This window comes from Babylonia areolata, chromosome 32 (genome assembly GCF_041734735.1).
Source record: "Babylonia areolata isolate BAREFJ2019XMU chromosome 32, ASM4173473v1, whole genome shotgun sequence".
Lineage (NCBI taxonomy): Eukaryota > Metazoa > Mollusca > Gastropoda > Neogastropoda > Buccinidae > Babylonia > Babylonia areolata.
In genome coordinates this window covers 16,298,494-16,318,493 of record NC_134907.1, presented here as the reverse complement: position 1 = coordinate 16,318,493, position 20,000 = coordinate 16,298,494, and the positions used below count along the sequence as shown (strand labels likewise).

Here is a 20,000-nt window from a genome sequence, read left to right as displayed (position 1 = left end):
CTGCCTCTAGCCTAATTTGGATGGCCAGATACATTTCACTCTGGTCCTTGTCTTCGTGGAGTTGAATTGAAAACATGTGCGCCGGCGCAGACACAGACACACACACACACACACACACACACTCTCTCTCTCTCTCTCCCATCCCCGTTGTGGCATCCTTGACAAGGTGTCAGTGACGTGACCCAGTTGAGTGTTTCAGACCACTGACCTATAAACAGTAAATACGATCTCGATGTTTCAGACTCAAATATGGTGTTCCGTTCGCGCCATCTCCTTGTGTTTATTTTTCTTTATTTAATTTTCCTGCTCTTATCTGACATTCGATTTTCTTCGATTTTTTACAGGTGATAGTGTGAAAAATCCTGAATACATAGAGCCAAAAAACCTTTTCTTGCATTTTTTTTTTTTTATAGGTATTTTCGTAATTTTCTTAGACTATTAGTATTTCTTGATAACTTGCTCCCTCTGCACTTGGCCAAGGGAAGGGGGTGTGGGGGGTGGGAGAGAGGGTATGGGGAGGGTGGGGATAGATGCCATGGAATGTGTGTGGGTGGGGGGAGAAGAGTAGGGAGGTAGGAAGGAGGGGTCCATCAGTGAGCAGTGTGTCTGAGAAAATCCCACGCTTCCACCATAGGCGCCTGACACAGTATAACAAATGGATAATTGAATGGGACAATAACAAAGTGGAAACGATTGCATGGGCACTACAAAATGAATTCCATTTATGCAACATTAATTAAAATTGGCCCGAGAATTTGTGAAAATACCTGCACTTACTTGATATAAAGTTACTTACTTACTTAATTACTCTCTCTCCGGCACTCTCTCCCTCTCTCTCTCACACACACACAATTATGTACACATACTAGCTGTGGCCCCAACATCCGCCGCTCTCACCACAGCAACACACGCGCGCCCAGCAGAATCTCCACACACACACACACACAATTTCACAGACGGCAGGTCCACTGCCACTGCATGCTACTCGCCCCATTTCCTTTCCTCCGCCCGGCCGTGCCTGCGCGACATGTTGCCTACCAATTAAAATGTCTGAATGCTGGTTTTGGTTCCGTTCATTAAATAAGTTAAACGAGCCAACGCGTCGATCTTGTGGTTTGAACCAAGATCCAACAACCACACATTCCTAGCTCCTTCTCTCTGCCGGTTTTTAAAAAAAATATTTTTTTTATTATCTGTACGTGGACATGTATGTCTCAGTAGGTGTCTTTTTTTTCTCCCCCCCCCCCCGCCCCACACACTCACACTCCCTCCTCCCTCCGAATTTAGCTAGGCTGCGTTAACTAATTTGAAATGGTAAAAGATGTCCACTTTGTACTCGCTTACATTATCGCTTCGTAACAACAGCATAACAACACATGTACAAACACACGCATGCACGCGCGCGCGCGCGCACACACACACACACACACACTTCCGCTACAGAAAATGCGCGCAGCCTAAGGAGTAGGACTGAGGGGGCGATGTAAAGCACCGGCTAAAGTCTAAAAAAAAAGTTTTGTTTGTTAAACATAAACAGATATCTAGAACTTTCATTATCATCAATCGGAAATGGTATCACAAACATGAGAATACTGGAATGTCTACCCACCCATCTACCCCCCCCCACACACACACACACACACACATACGAAACTAAGACGACGACACATCACTCGCTACTTCCTGTCTTCCAATGAAAACACACGACGGACGCTCTGTTTTTCAAGTATGTCTGCTTGACAACGGCGGCGAGTGGGGGTGGTCGTGGAAATACCTAATTATATTGTGTTTTAAAAGTTACAGGTAAGAATTGGCATCGCAGATTATTTACACTACGGGGGAACAGTTTGCAGGGCTGTATATTAGGCTTGGTAATGATTTGTATGATTCGACTGATATGAAAATCGATAACAAAATATTTATGTTGAGGCCTAGATCGAGTTACTTCCCTCTGCACGTGTTTTGAAATCAAGTGAAATTAACTCCAGAGTAAAAGTAATGTAAAAGCACGAACATACGTTACGGCAACAAACAGAATCATAATATTTACAGAACCAAACACCGAAACTAGCGATGTCTCAATTAAAGCACCCCCACAGGCAAAACCTTTGTTTACCGTTCACAACAAAGTTCCTAAGCCACATGAAAGGTAAAATAGAAATTCACAATGACGTGCATTGTTACGAATAATTAATAAATTTTTAATGAAAGAATTGATTTTCTCCTCAGTCAGCGACAGTCAAAGAGTTAAGTAGTTAAGTATACTCCACTGTCAGCAACAGTCAGAGTTAATTATTATTCCACTGTTAGTGACAGTCAGAGAGTTGATTATTCTACACAGTTAGCAACAGTTGAACTTGAAGAGTTGACTATTCTCCATTGTCAGCAAAAAAGAGATAGTATTCTTCACTGTCAGCAGCAGTCAGACTTAATTATCCTCCACTGTCAGCAACAGTCAAAGAGTTAAGTATTCTCTACTGTCAGCTTCAGTCAAAGAGCTGATTATTCTCCACTGTCACCAGCAGTCGCTTAATTATTCTCCACTGTCAGCAACAAGGAGATAATTATTCTCCACTGTCAGCATCAGTCAAAGAAATAATTATCCTCCACTGTCAGTGACAGTCAAAGAGTTGATTTTTCTCCACTGTCACCAGCAGTCAATTGATTATTCTCCACTGTCAGCAGCAAGGAGATAATTATTCTCCACTGTCAGCAATAAGGAGATAATTATTCTCCACTGTCAGCAGCAGTCAAAGGGTTAACTGTTTTCCACCCTCAGAGTGCAGACGCAGTGAGCAAGATGCCGATCCGTGCCAGAGGGGAGCTACCTGATCCTTGCATCACCGCCATACGGAACTGCTTCACTCGACCAGCCTCTACAACCATCAACACTGCCGACTACATTGAAATCACTATTGGTAGAACTTTCTCCTTTGTGTGTGTGTAGTGATGGCTTATAGTTGTACGTCCCTGGGCAAAAATTGTGTGGAGAAATCCACCTTGATAGGAAAACAAATAAAACTGCAGGCAGGAAAAAAACACCACCACCACCACCCCCCTCCACACCCCCCCGCCCCCCAGCCCCCTCCTCTCCCAGTGTCAGTGTTGCAACATGTTCTCCCTATGGAAAGCAGTCTGAATTTCACACAAAAATCTCTGTGACAAATGAGTACTACGCTACACTTTACTGCACTACACTACACTACACTACACTACACTGCAATACACTGCAATACAGCACACTACACTACACTACACTGCACATCAATTTTGTTGGTACAAAAGAGTAGTACAATTATGATACGATACAGTACAACACAATATAATACCATGCAGTACCATACAATGTAAATAATACTATAGAACAAAATAGAATACAATAGAATATGCTACAATTCAATAATGGTAACGCCTCTGCCAAGGAAGTGAGAGAATCTGAGACCACAGAATCAAATCCCACACTTTGCAGTATTTTCTCTAGTCTAGGCCATGAGTGGTGGTCTGGACACTGGTCATTCCGATGAGATGATGAAACAAGGTCCTCTGTGTAGCGTGTACTTAGGACATGCAAAAGAACCCAAGGCAACAAAACGTTTGTCCCTGGCAAAATTCTGTGGACAAATCTCTGTGTTAAAAGATTGTGTGTGTTTGTGTGTGTGTGTGTGTGTGTGTGTCTGTGTGTGTACATGTGCAAGTGTGCTTGATGACTGGTATTATGATGTCTGTTTGGAAAGAGTGTGTGAACTTAATTTTCATTATTTGGTTATTTACAGTCAAATGCTTTTCTTTTAAATGTAAAACTCTTTGAGCTCTGTTTGTGAGATAAAGTGCTGAATATTACATTATTAGTCATAGTACTAGTAGTAATAGTATGATCATTACTATTATTATTATTATTATTATTATCATCATCATCATCATTAAAATTAGCTAATGTCAATACTACTATTATTATTATTATTAGATTATGATGATGATAACTATAAGAACAATAAGATTCTTAAAAGTATAATACTAACAATCATGATGATGATGATGATGAAATAATAATAATGATGATATCATTAGTATCATTATTATTATTATCATCATCATCATCATCATCGATTTCTATCATTATTATTCTTATAATTATTATTAACATCTTCCTCACCGTCATAATTTATTGTTAACATAATCTTCTTTTTGTTCATTTGTGGGCTGCAGCTCACACTTTCACTCGTATGTACACGGGTGGGTTTTTACTTGTGTGACCGTTTTTACCCCACCATGTAGGCAGCCATACTCCATTTTCGCGGGTGTACCATAATCAATTTCCTCCTGTCCAGATGACCCAGACTCCCAGATCTACTTCACCACGGACGGTTCCAGACCGGCGCCCTTCAAGCGTTACATTGGATCCCGTGAGGTGACGTTCAGGTACACAGCTCCCTTCGCCCTGAAGAGCGGCAAGAGAGTGGTGAGGGCCATTGGTGTGTCCAGGTGAGATCTGTGTGTGTGTGTGTGCGTGTGTTTGTGTTTGTGTGCGTGTGTTTGTGTGTGTGTGTATCTGTCTTTAATTTAATGTCTTTTCACTTTGATATTAGACCGTTGGCCGTGGGTGTGTAGAGGTGAGCTGTGTAAAGATGGTTATGCGTTCTTTGTGTGTGTGTGTGTGTGTGTGTGTGTGTGTTTGTATGTGTGTGTGTATGTGTGTATTTGTGTGAGTTTGTGTGTGTGTTGTTGTTGTTTAAGTGCTGCGACGCATCATCTGCAGCATTTCTTTCAGAGGAAGGTGGCAGAACGTTTAAGACGCTTATCTGCCACTAACAGAGAGTCTGTGAGGGTCTGGGTTTGAATACCTGCTCTCACCCTTTATCTCCAATTTTGACTGGAAAATCAAACTGAGTGTCTGGTCGTTTGGATGAGACGATAAACAAAAAAATAATCTTAAATGAAGTGAAAAAATAAACCGTTATGATTATTATGATTATTTTTTTTCATCTTTGCATTTTTTATTTTTGTTCTTATTGAATCAGTTAATTACAGTTCATTTAATTTCATTAGTTTAGTTTGGATTAGTTTGGTTTTACTTTGTTTTGTTTTGTTAATGTTTTATTTAGAGTGATTTTGTTATTTACATTTTTTTTTTTTTTTGGCATTCCGTTTCACAACAAAGGCAACGACAATGGATCGGATGGCTAGGAAAGGGAGGCAGGACTGGAAAAGAGTTAGATTAGAGAGAGAGAGAGAGGTGAAGAACACGAATGGCTCAGTCTGATGACTACAGCATTACTTGTCAGAAATTGAATGTTCACCCAGAAAAGTGCAACAGTGCAAGGGAGATAATGTGTCAACACCGTTGTCAGAGTGAACTGCTTGTTGAATGTTCACCCAGAAATTCCAGCAGTCCAAGGGAGATAATCTATCAACACAACTTCCACCCTGCACCACAAGGTCTTGACAAACACAGTCAGCCGCTTGCTGGACGGATGATGTAAATGATTTATTATTTTTGCCAGGCAGCACACAGCATTAATTTGGAACTGGCGGTTGGTGGAAAAGGTGTGTGATTCTGAAGACACTTTGTGAGTGTGTTGTGGTGAGAACAGTGATGATGATCAGCTACTAATGTTGGTTGATCAGTTCACACACACACACACACACACATGCATGCATACATGCAAGCACACATGCATACACACAAAAGTGAACAAAAACCATCAGCAACAACAAAAAAACAAAGAGAAAGAAACATGTATTCCTTATATATATATATATATGTATGTATGTATGTAGATATATGGATAGATAGATGTATGCAGACACATCTTTTATCACCATTCATATTCTGAAGTTTCCCAAAAGCAGTCAAAAGATTGATATTTATAAACATAGCTTTTAACACTGTTAAAAACTGTCAGAACACTGATAATATTTGTACACGTAACTTTTAACACCGTTCATATTCAGACATTTTCCCCAAAGGCTGGTCAAAAGATTGATAATACTTATGCACATAGGTTTTAACACCATTAAAAGCAGTCAGAACATTGATAGTATCTATTCATACGCATGACTTTTAACACCATTTGTATTCTGACATTCCCCCACCCCCACCCCCATCACCTCCTTCCCCTGCCTAAAGACAAGACTGTTAGAGAGTGCAGCGTTATTCAAAAGCTTGATAATATTTGATTTATGCACATAACTTTTAGCACAAATTCATATTCTGACAATCCCCCCCCCCCCCCCCCCCCCGAAACAGTCAAAACATGGTATAGTATTTATATACACATAACGTTTAAACACCGTTCATATTCTGACATCCTACCCCTGCACCCAGAGACAGACTGTTGGAGAGTACGGTGGTATCCAAGACCTTCGTTGTCCGCGGCGATGGTGATGACACCACCGACAGCGACGCCTACCTAGAGGAAGAGCGCTCAGAAGTTTACTGGGACTCTGATGCGACTGACCGAAGCCGCAGCCGCAGAAAATGGACGGCATGCAAATCGTGGACTGGAGGCAGAAATGTAAGTATGATGATGTCGATGATGATGATGATGATGATGATGATTATTATTACTTTCTCTGCTTTCAGTCAAGAGGTGTCGTGGCAGAACGGATAAGGCGTTGGACTGATCCTGTATCTTGCCAGTGATCATGATCCGAGACTGTATTTCAGCGTGGTGGTTGTGCCCACGAGAAAGGCTTTTTACTCCTGATTTTCCTCACTCCACCCAGGTGTGAACAGGATCCTGACTTTGGTTGGGGAAGGTTAACTCTCTCCAGACGACGGAATGCGTGAGCATTCCTACGTAAAATGTATTCGGATTCGGACGACGGAATGGAATAGCATTTTCCAAAAAATAAAAATCCCATCACGCGCTGTACACGCTATTTTGTGATTGGCTCAAGCAGAGTGCGCTGTTCTGGGTCACACCACAACCAAATAGTATGATTGGCTAGCCTGTCGTGTGGCCTGTCTCGCACACACGCTGACAAAGTCACTGACTGGTCGCCTGCTTGCGTGGCAGCCTTTTGGCAAATGGTGTCTGAAGCGGGTTCTTCTCAAAATGTTGCAGAGCGAACAAGGTAGTGACGGCAACATTTGAAATGCTACAAACTGAAGGGTCGGACATTGAAGAGGTGGATGATGATGAAGAAGAAAGTGAATTAAGTGTAGAAAGCAAGCATGGGTATGGTGATTTGGGGTGAAAAATTGGAATTATTTTCTACATAATGGCAAAACTGTAAAAATAAGATGAGAAATTTGATTTTTTTTTTTATGTGTAATAGCCCAACACGTAATAAAATCAGTTCTGGAAGTTTCATTTTCTTACTCTGTATTTTGTAATTTTTTTGTAATTTTTGTTTTCCAAACCCTAACAAATGGGCCATCTGTGGGGAAAAGCAAGGGAGAAAACCTGTCGTCCCGGGTGAGTTATAACAGTGGATAGAGGATTGGGCCCCGCCTTCACTGTGCTGAGCTGTGGACACAGTGGATGTGAATGCACTTCCCCGATGGCCGTAAATGGTTTTGGGACCTTTTACCCTTTCCTTTTATGGATAGACAGGATTGTGCCCCCGCCTTCACTGTGCTGAGCCGTGGACACAGTGGATGTGAATGCACTTCCCCGATGGCCGTAAATGGTTTTGGGACCTTTTACCCTTTCCCTTTATGGATAGACAGGATTGTGCCCCCGCCTTCACTGTGCTGAGCCGTGGACACAGTGGATGTGTATGCTCTTCCCCGATGGCCGTAAATGGTTTTGGGACCTTGTACCTTTTTTTTTGTTAACCTTTCAGTCACGCGGCCAGACGAGGCCAACATCAGCAGGGCCAGAGTGGATTGCCAGTACCCGGAGGTACCCTTACAACTTGGAGACCGCAGACAGTGACCAGGAACCAGGTGGGTTTGATATCTGTGTTGTATTGTATTGTATTGTATTGTACTGTATTGTATCGTATTCCTTTCCATTACATTTTGTCACAACATATTTCTCCGTGTGAAATTTAGTCTGCTCTCACCGCATAGCTACAGTGCAGCACCACCTCTTTTTTTTTTTTTTTGGTCCGCCTGCCAAGTGTATTTGTTTTTCCTGTAACAGTGGATTTTTCTACAGAATATTTCCAGGGACAATCATTTTGTTGCCGTGGGTTCATTTAATGTGTGCTAAGTGTATGCTACACTGGGGACCTTGGTTTATCGTCTCATTGTATTGTATTGCATTGCATTGCACTGCATTGCATTGCATTGCATTGCATTGTATTGTATTGTATGGTTTATTGTCTCTCGTCTCATTATATTGTATTGTATTGTATTGTATTGCACTACATGCTACAGTGCAGGGCCACCTCTTTTTTTTCTGTATTTCTCTTCTTCCTTGTTCGTGAGCTGCAACTCCCACATTCACTCGTATGTACACGAATGGGCTTTTACGTGTTTGACCGTTTTTACCTCACCATGTAGGCAGCCATACTCCGTTTTCAGGGATGTGCATGCTCGGTATGTTCTTGTTTCCATTACCTACCAAACGCTGACATGGATTACAAGATCTCTAACGTGTGTATTTGATCTTCTGCTGGCGGATACACACGAAGGGGGTTCAGGCACTAGCAGGTCTGCACATATGTTGACCTGGGAGATCGGAAAAATTCTCTACTCTTTACCCACCGGGCGCTGTTACCGAGATTCGAACCCGGGATCCTCAAATTGAAAGTCCAATGTTTTAACCACTCAGCTATTGTATTTATTTTTTTTCCTATCTCAGTGGATTTTTTTTCTACAGAATATTTCCAAGGACAACCCTTTCATTACCATGGGTTCTTTTATGTGCGCTAAGTGCATGCTACACATGGGACATTGATTTATCGTCTCAGCAGAATTACCAGCGTCCAGACCACCACTCAAAGTGTCGTAGTGGACGGGGAGGAAATACTGGCAAAGCGTGGAATTCGATCCCGTACGCTCAGATTCTTTCATTTCCCAGGCGGATGCGTCACCACTCGACGACTACTCTTATCTTTAGGGTATGACGGAATGTGAAGCTGTAGCTTAGAGATAATGCACCAATCCTGGAAATGAGCGCCCATGAGTTCAAGTCCATTGTCCATCCATAATCGCATTGTACCACTGTTATAGGCCACTGGGGCCCAGTACATACGTCTTCAGCATTGTTTTTCTTTTCCCCCAAGTTTCCCTCTTGCGGGTGATCTGCTGACCAAGACTGAAGAGCATCACCTGCCCTTGTTTTTCCTCAGGGCTGACTCCCAAAGCCCTTTCCCTTAAGAGGGTGTAGCCCACAAGGCAGCGGAGGTTTGGAACCAGGGGAGGTTTTCCTACCCCTAGATGGACTGCCCGCCAAGGCTGACAAGCTCCGTCCACCCGAAGCGATTGGTTTTAAGGCGCCAGTTACCTGCCTTCACCCCTTCTTCTCCTTGTCAGTGGAAACGGCTCCGCTATGTGAAGGCCAAGGGCTGGGCTTTGGCTGATAGAGGCTATTTGAGACGCACGTCTTGGGAGTATTAGATTTTTTTTTTTTATAGAGTCGTGAGAGCTTAACCTCACCGCTCGCCCTTGGCATAACAGCCATAGGAAAAACCGATTCCCGTGTACAGACTGATATTTCTACTCCCCCTCTCCACCACGACCTCGAGTGGTGGTCTGGGCGCTGGTCGTTAGGATGAGGTGATAAAACCGAGGCCCCATGTGCAGTTAGTGCAGGTAAAAGAACCCAGTGGAAGAGAAAGGTTGTCTCTGGCAAGGTTCTTTACACAGTCCAATTGAATAGTATAACAGATACAGTTGCAGACAGAAAAAAAGAAAGAATCCCGCCCCCCTCCAGCCCCCCACCCTCACTCCCACCCCCCTAAAAAAAAAACCCAACAAAACAGGTAGCATTGCACTGTCATTGTGGCAACCTGTTTTCCCTGGGGAAGAGCATCCCAAATTTCACGCAGAGAAATCTGTTGTGACATAAATGTAATTTTATACAGTGCAATGCAGTACAGTGCAACACAGTGCAATACAATATATGATATGATACAATAAAATCTAATGCAGTGCAATACAATATGATATGATACATTGCAATGCAATTCAATGTAATGCAATTCAATGCAATACAATGTGATGCGATATGATACGATACGATACGATATGATACAATTTAATGCAATACAGTGCAATACAATGCAGTACTATGCAGTACAATACAATGCAATATGATACAATACATTACAGTACACTACAATATTGTTCATTGTTCTGGAGGTGGTGTTTCAACGTCACATACTGGCCTTGTCAAACAGGTGGAGGTGTGAGACAGCAGGTTTAATTTTCACTGTTAGACACAGTCAGTTAATCAGCCAGTTAACATGTGGGTTGTATTATCTTTAGGATGTCACACACACACACACACACACACACACACACATGAACACTCTCCCTATGTCTCCCTCTCTCTCCCTCTCTTTCTCTAAGCTTGGCTAAGATTCCGATTTCACTCTGTCGCTTAGGCAATGGCAGTTTTCAGTCTTACAAACTAAAAAGAATATAGACAGTGACAGTGTTTTCAGTCCTACAAACTAAAATTGCAGGCAGTTGTAGTTTTCAGTCTTGTAGGCAGAAATGACGTAGACCATGGCAGCTTTAAGTCTTGTGGGCAAAAGGGATATGTCCTGGAATGTCCTGGAAACCAACAGAATCACAGAAACAGAAGACATTGAAGGATCCTCCAAAGTGTTCTCCAAATAAGTATGTCACTTTGGTTAATTGTTACAATTGAAAACTTTATCTTCTGTTCAGATTTTTTAAAAATCTTTTGTTTGAAAACATTTTTGTTTGAAGCTGTTAGTGTTAATTTGTGTTTAAAAGCAACACATTCTTCCGTTTGACAACATTATTTTCTGTTTAAAGCTATTGATTTCTGTTTGAAAGCATTACACTCTCTCCTGTTTGAAATCATTTTCTTCTTTTTTTTTTCTTCTTTTTTAAGCTATTACCTTCTGTTTGAACACACCGTCTTCTGTTTGAAGCTATTATCTTCGGTTTGAAGCTGCTACATTATGGTTGAAAACAATATCTTATTTTTGGTTTGAAGCTAATATATTTGGTTTGAAGTTATTATCTTTGGTTTGAAGCTATTATCTTTTGTTTGAAGGTATTAGCTTCTGTTTGAAGCTATTAATTTCTGTTAAAAAACATTCTATTTTCTCCTGTTCAGAAAGCTTATCTCCTGTTTGAAGTTAATGTTTTCTGTTTGAAGCTATTCTGTTTGAAGCTGTTAGTGTTTTGGAAAACATATTTTCTCTTGTTTGGAAATATGACCTTCCATTTCTTCTTCTTCTTCTATTAATGCTCAGTGGTTATAACTTTGACCATTACTAGCATTTTTTTTATGCGTGCTGGGTATTTTCGTGTCTCCATAACCCACCGAACGCTGACATGGGTTACAGGATCTTTAATGTGCGTATTTGATCTTCTGCGTGTGTATACACATGAAGAGGGTTCAGGCAATAGCAGGTCTGTACATATGTTGACCTGCGAGATCGGAAAAATCTCTACCCTTTACCCACCAAGCCCCGTTACCGTGATTCGAACCCGGGACCCTCAGATTGAAAGCCCAATGCCTAAACCACTTGGCTATTGCGCCCGTTTGAGGCTAATATTTCCTGCATTTCTGTTTGAAAACATTATATTTTCTCCTGTTTGGGAATATTACCTTCAGTTTGAAGCTGTTAATTTGTTTCAAAATTAAAAAAAAAAAAAAACCTGTTTGGAAACGTTATCTTCTGTTTGAAGCTAATATTTTCTGCCCGAAGCTATTATCTTCTGTTTGAAACTGTTAATTTGTTTGAAAACATTTTATTTTCTCCTGTTTGGAAATATTATCTTCTGTTTGAAGCTGTTAATTTATTTGAAAACATTATATTTTCTCCCGTTTGGAAATATTATCTTCTGTTTGAAGCTGTTAATTTCTGTTTGAAATGTTATGTTTTGTCCTGTTTGGAAATACATTTTGTTTGAAACTATTAATTTCTGTTTGAAAACATTATATTGTCTCCTGTTTGGAAATATTATTTTCTCTTTGAAACTGTAAATTTGTTTGAAAGCATTATATTTTCCACTGTTTGGAAATATTATCTTCTCTTTGAAACAGATATTTTCTGTTTGAAGCCGTCGTCTTCAGTTTGAAGCTATTATCTTCTGTTCGAAGCTAATTAATTTCTGTTTGAAAACACTATCTTCTGTTTGAAGCTGTTAATTTCTGTTTGAAAACACTATCTTCTGTTTGAAGCTGTTAATTTATGTTTGAAAACACTATCTTCTGTTTGAAGCTGTTAATTTCTGTTTGAAAACACTATCTTCTGTTTAAAGCTTTTAATTTATGTTTGAAAACACTATCTTCTGTTTAAAGCTTTTAGTTTTTGTTTGAAAACACTATCTTCTGTTTGAAGCTATTGATTTCTGTTTGAAAACACTATCTTCTGTTTGAAGCTGTTAATTTATGTTTGAAAACACTATCTTCTGTTTGAACCTGTTAATTTCTGTTTGAAAACACTATCTTCTGTTTGAAGCTGTTAATTTCTGTTTGAAAACACTATCTTCTGTTTGAAGCTTTTAATTTATGTTTGAAAACACTATCTTCTGTTTAAAGCTTTTAGTTTTTGTTTGAAAACACTGTCTTCTGTTTGAAGCTATTGATTTCTGTTTGAAAACACTGTCTTCTGTTGGACAAGGTCAAACCATCTGTTGGTCTACTGTGGACTATGTGGGAAACCAGAGAGAGGCAAGTTATTGGTGACCTCTCAATACAAAATGATCATTATCATTCTTCTTCTTCTTGATATTATCACGACTACTATTATTACTGTTATTGTTGTTAATTTCATTGCTGTTTTTCTTCATCCTCCTCTTCCTCTTCTTATGATTATCATTATTATTGTTGATACTTATGTAGCGCCCATCTTTAGATCAGAGGCCGGACTCAAAGGGTTTTTCAAAGACGGGGTCATTTGCACATCATCAGGCTGCCTATGACTGACAGCTGTCTTAGGCGCTCTTCACTCATTTCCTGTATCTTTTGGTCAGACACAGACACACAGACACACACACACACACACACACACACACACACACAGACAAACACACACACACATAGACAGACACAGACAGACAGACACACAAACACACACGCACGCACTGATGCACGCACGCACACACACACACACATACACACACACACACACATACACACACACACACACACACACACACACAGAGTCCCATTCCACCAGATATACCAATTATTCATTCTTGTGCTGTAAAAGTCCAGTTTAATTCTTCACTCTTAACGGTCATATCTGTATACCTACCTCAGGGTCCAAATGACTTTAATACAGAAGGTGACAATGAAAAATAAAACGCCTACTAGAACATTGAATTTCACAAAGAAAATATACCAGCGGGAACTTGATAAAATCAGCAACTTTATGACTGAAAATGGCTTGTCATTGTCCCTTGAAAAAACAGATATGATGCTATTTAATACAGGACCAGACCCAGAAAAGCTCCCTGTGTTTGCAATAAATGGTACTATGATCAGATATACACAATCGGTTAAAGATTTGAGAGTCTATCTTTCTTCAAAACTTTCGTGGAATTATCATATTGACTATGTATTAAACAAAGCAAGGAAAGGTCTAAATTTCCTTAAAATAATTTGTAAACAACACTGGGGCCAAGATACCAAAGCATTGATATCTCTTGCTACCTTCCTCGTACGTTCACGCTTGACATACGCCTGAGAGGTATTTTTCAGTGCTCCACTGCATTTGTTAAAGAAGCTGCAAAGCATTGATTGTAAGGCGTATAAACTCGCTCTTGGTGTGCCCATTCTTACATCAAATTTAGGAACTTACAGAGAAGCAGGTGTTTTATCTCTTGATGAACAATGGAAAGCCTCAGCTGCGAAATTTTGTTATCAAATCTTCCGCACATGAAACCTTTTACAAAGAAAAAGCTAATTTGAGTTAACAAAAAGATTTTGCTAAAAGAGCTAAGACGATACAGTCTATGACATCCATTAATACATTTGCATCAGATATCATTAGTGCCACTGAATCAAAAGGGAAGCAAATCGCAAAAATACCTACTTTTTCACCAGTCCCTGAATGAGAGAAGTGTAAAGCTACCATTCACATTGGTTACACAGATTTATCCAAGAACCAGTTACCATTTCTGTTAAAAACTGAAGTACTCTCTCATATGGAAAATCAATATTCAAATTATCTAAAAATATATACAGATGGATCTGTTCTAGAAAATGGTAATTCAGGAGCGGCTTTTGTAATTCCTTCATTTAGAATGGAAAAATTATACTATATTGGTAGACAATATTCCATTTTCACAGCTGAACTAATAGCCATACTTTTGGCCTTAAAATATATTTAAGACATTCTGAAAACTGTATGTGATGTTTTGTTATGTGTAGACTCAAAGTCAGTAATACAAGCTATTGATTCTCTAAATCTGAAGAAGCAAATTGAGATGACAGTGGAAATAAAACATATTATTCATCAACTGACAAAACAGGGCATTAATATAACTTTCTGCTGGGTACCTTCACACTGTCGAATATCTTCTAATGAGTGGGTAGACCAAGCAGCTAGAAAAGCAGCATGCAATTTCGAATGCGCAATGCAACTTGACATCCAGTTAGATCTACATGAATGCTGGAATAGTATAGAAAATGCATCCAGAAATTGGTTTAAGAAATTGCCTATAGATTCAAATAATCAATCTTACCAGTATTGTGTAAACACAAAGAATGTGGCTAATCCCAAAGATTTTTTATAAATTTGATACCAACAGCACATTCAAGACAAATTACAAGTCTGTTGTACAGAATTCGTCTAAATGCCTTTCGTACAAAATTTTCTGTTGTAAGTTAATACTTGTTGATATGCATACACATATTCTCTCTCCTATGACACATTATTCATTACACACCACAATCTCTTTAACTTTAATTTCTCATAATATACTTTTCCTCTAATACATATCATTAACACTTTCTTACACTAATATTCACATGCATTCCCTTTCTTTCATCCACTACTGCTCTTTCCGTCTAATAACACTTGTAGTGAATAGACGTTAAACTGAAGATCACACATGTATTTGACTGGATTTTCTTCAGAATTTTGCCAGGGACAACCCTTTTTGTTGCTGTGGCTTCTTTAACTTGTGCACTAAGTGCATGCTGCACACAGGACCTTGGTTTATCGTCTCATCCGAACGACTAGCGTCCAGACCGCCCTTAACCCTTTGAGCCCTGACCACCGCTTTGCCGGTGGTAGAGAAAAATGACATCTTGCCTAAACACTTGTGTCGTGTTTTGCTATTGGTTTACTTATATTGAAGAGCCAATCAGAAAAACCGTGATATTCTGACGTCGGCGAACGTAGTACCAACATGGCCGCGCCTTTTCACTGTGTTTTGTGCATGTGCTTTGGATAAAAAAGATCGATTTCTACCATGAAGCATGCAGAGTCTCAACCTGACATGCCTCCTATGATCAGCTGATTCTCATTTTCAACATCACTATCTGTAGCAAAAACATCCGATTCGAATTCCACCTCACTATCAGAGTAATCATTGTCATACTCTACTTCCGATAAATCATCAGGCATATCAGTTACTTGCTGCGTTGTGTACAGTTGTTTTCTCACACATTTTGTCCCTGATTTCTGCCCTGACGGGCCAGGTTGAGACTCTGCATGCTTCAAGTGTTTACGCACCGCTCAACCGGTTGTTAGGCATTATGTCATTTTTCTCTACCACTGATAAAGCGGTGGTCAGGGCTCAAAGGGTTTAATACCAATTATTTGCAAATTTTGGCTCAGGAGCTCAGGCAGAAGGGTTAAAATTGCTCAGGAACTCAGGGCTCAAAGGGTTAAAGGTTCTAGTGGTGGGGGAGAAAATACTGGTGAGTCTGGGATTCTATCCTGTGCACTCCGATTTTCTCGCTTCCTAGGCGGATATGTAGCCACTAGGCCACCACTAGTTTTTTGTTGTATGGACTGGGTACTAGAACGTGTAGTGACTATCATTTTCATGGAAGTACTAACGATTCATAGCAGACTGAACAAGAGACAAGCTGAATAAAAAGTAATCACAGCTTCCTCTTCTTCTTCTTCGTTCGTGGGCTGCAGCTCACCACGCTCACTCGTGTGTACACAAAGGGCTTTTACGTGTATGACCGTTATTACCCCTGCTATTTAGGCAGCCATACTCCATTTTCGGGGATGTTCATGCTGGGTATGTTCTTGTTTCCATAACCCACCAAATGCTGACATGGATTACAGGATCTTAAACTCGCGTATTTGATCTTCTGTTTGCGTATGCACACAAAGGCGGTTCAGGCACAAACAGGTCTGCACTTGTGTTGACCTGGGAGATCAGAAAAATCTCCACCCTTTACCCACCAGGTGCCATTACTGAGATTTGAACCCGGGACCCTCAGATTGAAAGTCCAACGCTTTAACCACTCGGCTATTGCACCCGTCAGTGATCACATCAAAGTTAGTTTGTTTGTTGTTATTTTTTTAATGAGTGAATGGTAAAGGCAAAGAAAGAAAAGAAAATGACCAGCTTTGTTGAATAATTCTGATCATAGGAGGAAGGTGGCAGAATGGTTAAGACGCTCATCTGCCAATACAGAGTCTGTGAGGGTCTGGGGGTTCGAATCCTGCTCTCGCCCTTTCTCCATAGTTGGACGGGAAAATCAAACTTGAGTGTCTTAGTCATTCAGATGAGATGACAAACAGGTTTCCGTGTGCTTGCTAGCAAGCACTTGGGCGCACTGAAAAAGAACCCATGGCAACAAAATGCTTGCCTTCTGGCGAAATTCTATAGATGAACTCCACTTGGATAGATACACACATATATATGCATGCACTCAAGGCCTGACCTTGGTTATGATGCTGGTCAGTTATCTGCCAAGCAGATGTGGTGTGTTGTTAGCGTGTATGGATTTGTCCGAACACAGTGAGGCTTCCTCACTGAAAACTGATAAATCTGATTGTATGTTTTTGAAATGGAAACAACACCCTTTCCTGCTCAAGGAAAACTGCATGTTTGGTGCATATCTGTTATGCATATGTGTGTGGATGTGTGTCTGCATTTTTTACATTTATTTGCTTATTTATCATCATTGTTGTCTTTTTTTTATTTTTTTATTTTATTTATTTATTTGTCTATTTTATTATTATTATTATTTTTTTTATTTATTTTATTATTATTTTATTTAGTATATTATTATTATTTATTCATTTATATATATATATATATAATTTATTTTATTTTATTTTATTTTTTGTACGCCTATAGTTGACTTCATCAAGTTTTTGCACCTTATACATATTAGTAGTAGTAGTAGTAGTTCTTTTTTTAAAAATGTATTTATCTATTATTATTATTATTATTATTTTATTTTATTTTATTTATTTATTTTTATTTTATTTTATTATTTTTTCTCAAGGCCTTGGGTTACGCTGTTGGGTTACGCTGCTGGTCAGGCATCTGCTTGGCAGATGCGGTGTAGTGTATACGGATTTGTCCGAACGCAGTGACGCCTCTTTGAGCTACTGAAACTCAGTGAAATTCTGCTCAAGGCCTGACTGAGGGCATTGGGTTACGCCGCTGGTCAGGCATCTGCCTAACAGATGTGGTGTGAGCATGTATGGATTTGTCGGAACGCAGTGAGTTGTAGTCCTCCTCGAGAAGCTAAAACTGAAGCTGAAAAATGTGATCGTATGTTTTAGAAATAGAAAGAAGAAGACCCTTCCATACTCGAGGCCTCATGAAGCGTGTTGTGCTGTGCTGTTGGGCAGGCATCTGCCTAGAGGATGTGGTGTGTAGCATGTATGGATTTGCAGATTGAGAAATTGAATCTGAAAACTTGAGGGCGCAATAGCCGAGTGGTTAAAGCGTTAGACTTTCAATCTGAGGGTCCCGGGTGGTGCCTGGTGGGTAAAGGGTGGAGATTGTTCCGATCTCCCAGATCAACATATGTGCAGACCTGCCAGTGCCTGAACCCCCTTCGTGTGTATACACAAGCAGAAGATCAAATACGCATGTTAAAGATCCTGTAATCCATGTCAGCGTTTGGTGGGTTATGGAAACAAGAACATACCCAGCATACACACCCCCGAAAGCGGAGCATGGCTGCCTACATGGCAGGGTAAAAACGGTCACACGCGTAGAAGCCCACTCATGTACATACGAGTGAACGTGGGAGTTGCAGCCCACGAACGCAGAAGAAGAAGAAAAATGTGAAAACCGAAAAAATCTGATTCTTTTATTTTTGAGATGGAAAAAGAAAACCCTTCCCCCTTTTTCTTGCTGTGCACACAGAGCGACAGTCGCCGTTGGTTCAGATCCCCGAGGGGCCTTTCAACCCCATCAATTACTCTGGCACCCAGATCAACGTGTGGGGGGCGCCTCCGGGCAGCGTTTGGCCCGCTGCCGCTGCCCCCGCCACCCCCACTGGTCTGGTTACCTACGGCAACCAGCCCCCCTCGGCGCCTCTGCGACCGTCTGTTCAGCATGGACTGTTGACGAAACAGATGATTGAGGTGAGAGCGACAGGGTGGGTGTGTGTGTGTGTGTGTGTGTGGGGGGGGGAGTGTTTCCTGATATCGTGGGGGGTTTTTCTTTGTTGACTGACCAAGATGAGACAAGACAAGACATGTCAGTACAAGGCAAGGCATGACAAGGCATGGCATGGCAAGGCATAGCAAGGCATGGAAGACAAGGCAAGGCAAGGCATGGCATGGCATGGCAAGACAAGGCATGACAAGGCATGGCAAGGCAAGGCATGGCAAGACAAGGCAAGGCAAGGCAAGGCATGGCATGGCAAGACAAGGCATGGCAGGGCATGGCAAGACAAGGCATGGCATGGCAAGACATGGCAAGACAAGACAAGGCATGGCAAGGCAAGGCAACGCATGGAAGACAAGGCAAGGCAAGGCAAGGCATGGCATGGCATGGCATGGCAAGGCATGGCAAGGCATAGCAAGGCAAGGCAAGACAAGGCATGGCAAGGCATGGCAAGACAAGACAAGACAAGAAAGAAGGGAACAGTGGGATGGGGACGATCATCAAGCATAAAAGAGAACAGTTTTCATTCATGATGAATACGTTAGTGTTAATTTTAAAAATTTTTATTTTTTTATGATGATGATGATGATAGTCATGATGATGATGATGATTGTAGTTGTTATCATCATCATCATTATTACTGTTTACCATCATCAGTTATCATCATCATCATCGTCATCATTATTATTACTGTTTACCATCATCATCATTATCATCATTAATATCAATATTATTGTTTTTATTACTATTCTTCTTCTTATTATTATTCCTCCTCCTCCTCTCTTCTTCTTATCATTCTCATCATTCTTTTCCTTCTTCTTCTTATCATTATTCTCATCATTCTTTCTTCTTATCATCATAATCAACATCATCATCATCATTATTATTATCAATTATTACGATCTCAGGATGCAGAGGCGACAGACAGCAGTGCTCTGGACGACAGCAGACCTCTGACCGTGGCCGAGGCACGCAGGATCATCGCCGAGTCGGAGGAGGCTGAAGCGTCAGCCATGGAGCAGCCGGAGAAAAAGAACAAGAAAAAACCTGGCGGCGGCAGTCGTGCCGGCCTCTCTAGCGGAAACGTTTCATTTTCTGGCCTGGCCCGCTCCGGAAAGACGCTGCTGTCCGCTTCTCGCAGTATGAAGAAGAAATGATTGAGGGAGGTTTGAAGGTATGGAAATGAAAAAATGTATGCATTGTTTTCCGTCTGGGGCTCAACTCAACTCGTTAATAAAATGTGTCTGCCTGAAAATATAATTATAGAGTAAAAAACCAATCACCTGTGTGAGGTTGAACGTATCTTTTGGGTCAGGTTGAAAGTATTCAGTGTAGTTAGTGTAAAACC

The 20,000-nt window shown here is 40.7% G+C and overlaps 1 protein-coding gene across 1 annotated transcript in view; it reads left to right on the top strand.

The window, feature by feature from the left end:
* Window positions 1-1,673: 1,673 nt before the first annotated feature.
* The window catches only part of LOC143276531 (uncharacterized), an 18,614-nt gene continuing 287 nt past the window's right edge, over window positions 1,674-20,000 (top strand). Inside the window, exons 1-7 of the mRNA XM_076581076.1 lie at window positions 1,674-1,803; window positions 2,780-2,918; window positions 4,329-4,482; window positions 6,326-6,515; window positions 7,792-7,894; window positions 18,407-18,627; window positions 19,561-20,000. The exon at window positions 19,561-20,000 is cut by the window's right edge and continues 287 nt beyond it. Of these exons, the coding sequence (XP_076437191.1) occupies window positions 2,801-2,918; window positions 4,329-4,482; window positions 6,326-6,515; window positions 7,792-7,894; window positions 18,407-18,627; window positions 19,561-19,809 (1,035 nt within the window). The 5' untranslated portion in view covers window positions 1,674-1,803; window positions 2,780-2,800 and the 3' untranslated portion in view covers window positions 19,810-20,000. The remainder of the gene's footprint in view (window positions 1,804-2,779; window positions 2,919-4,328; window positions 4,483-6,325; window positions 6,516-7,791; window positions 7,895-18,406; window positions 18,628-19,560) is intronic.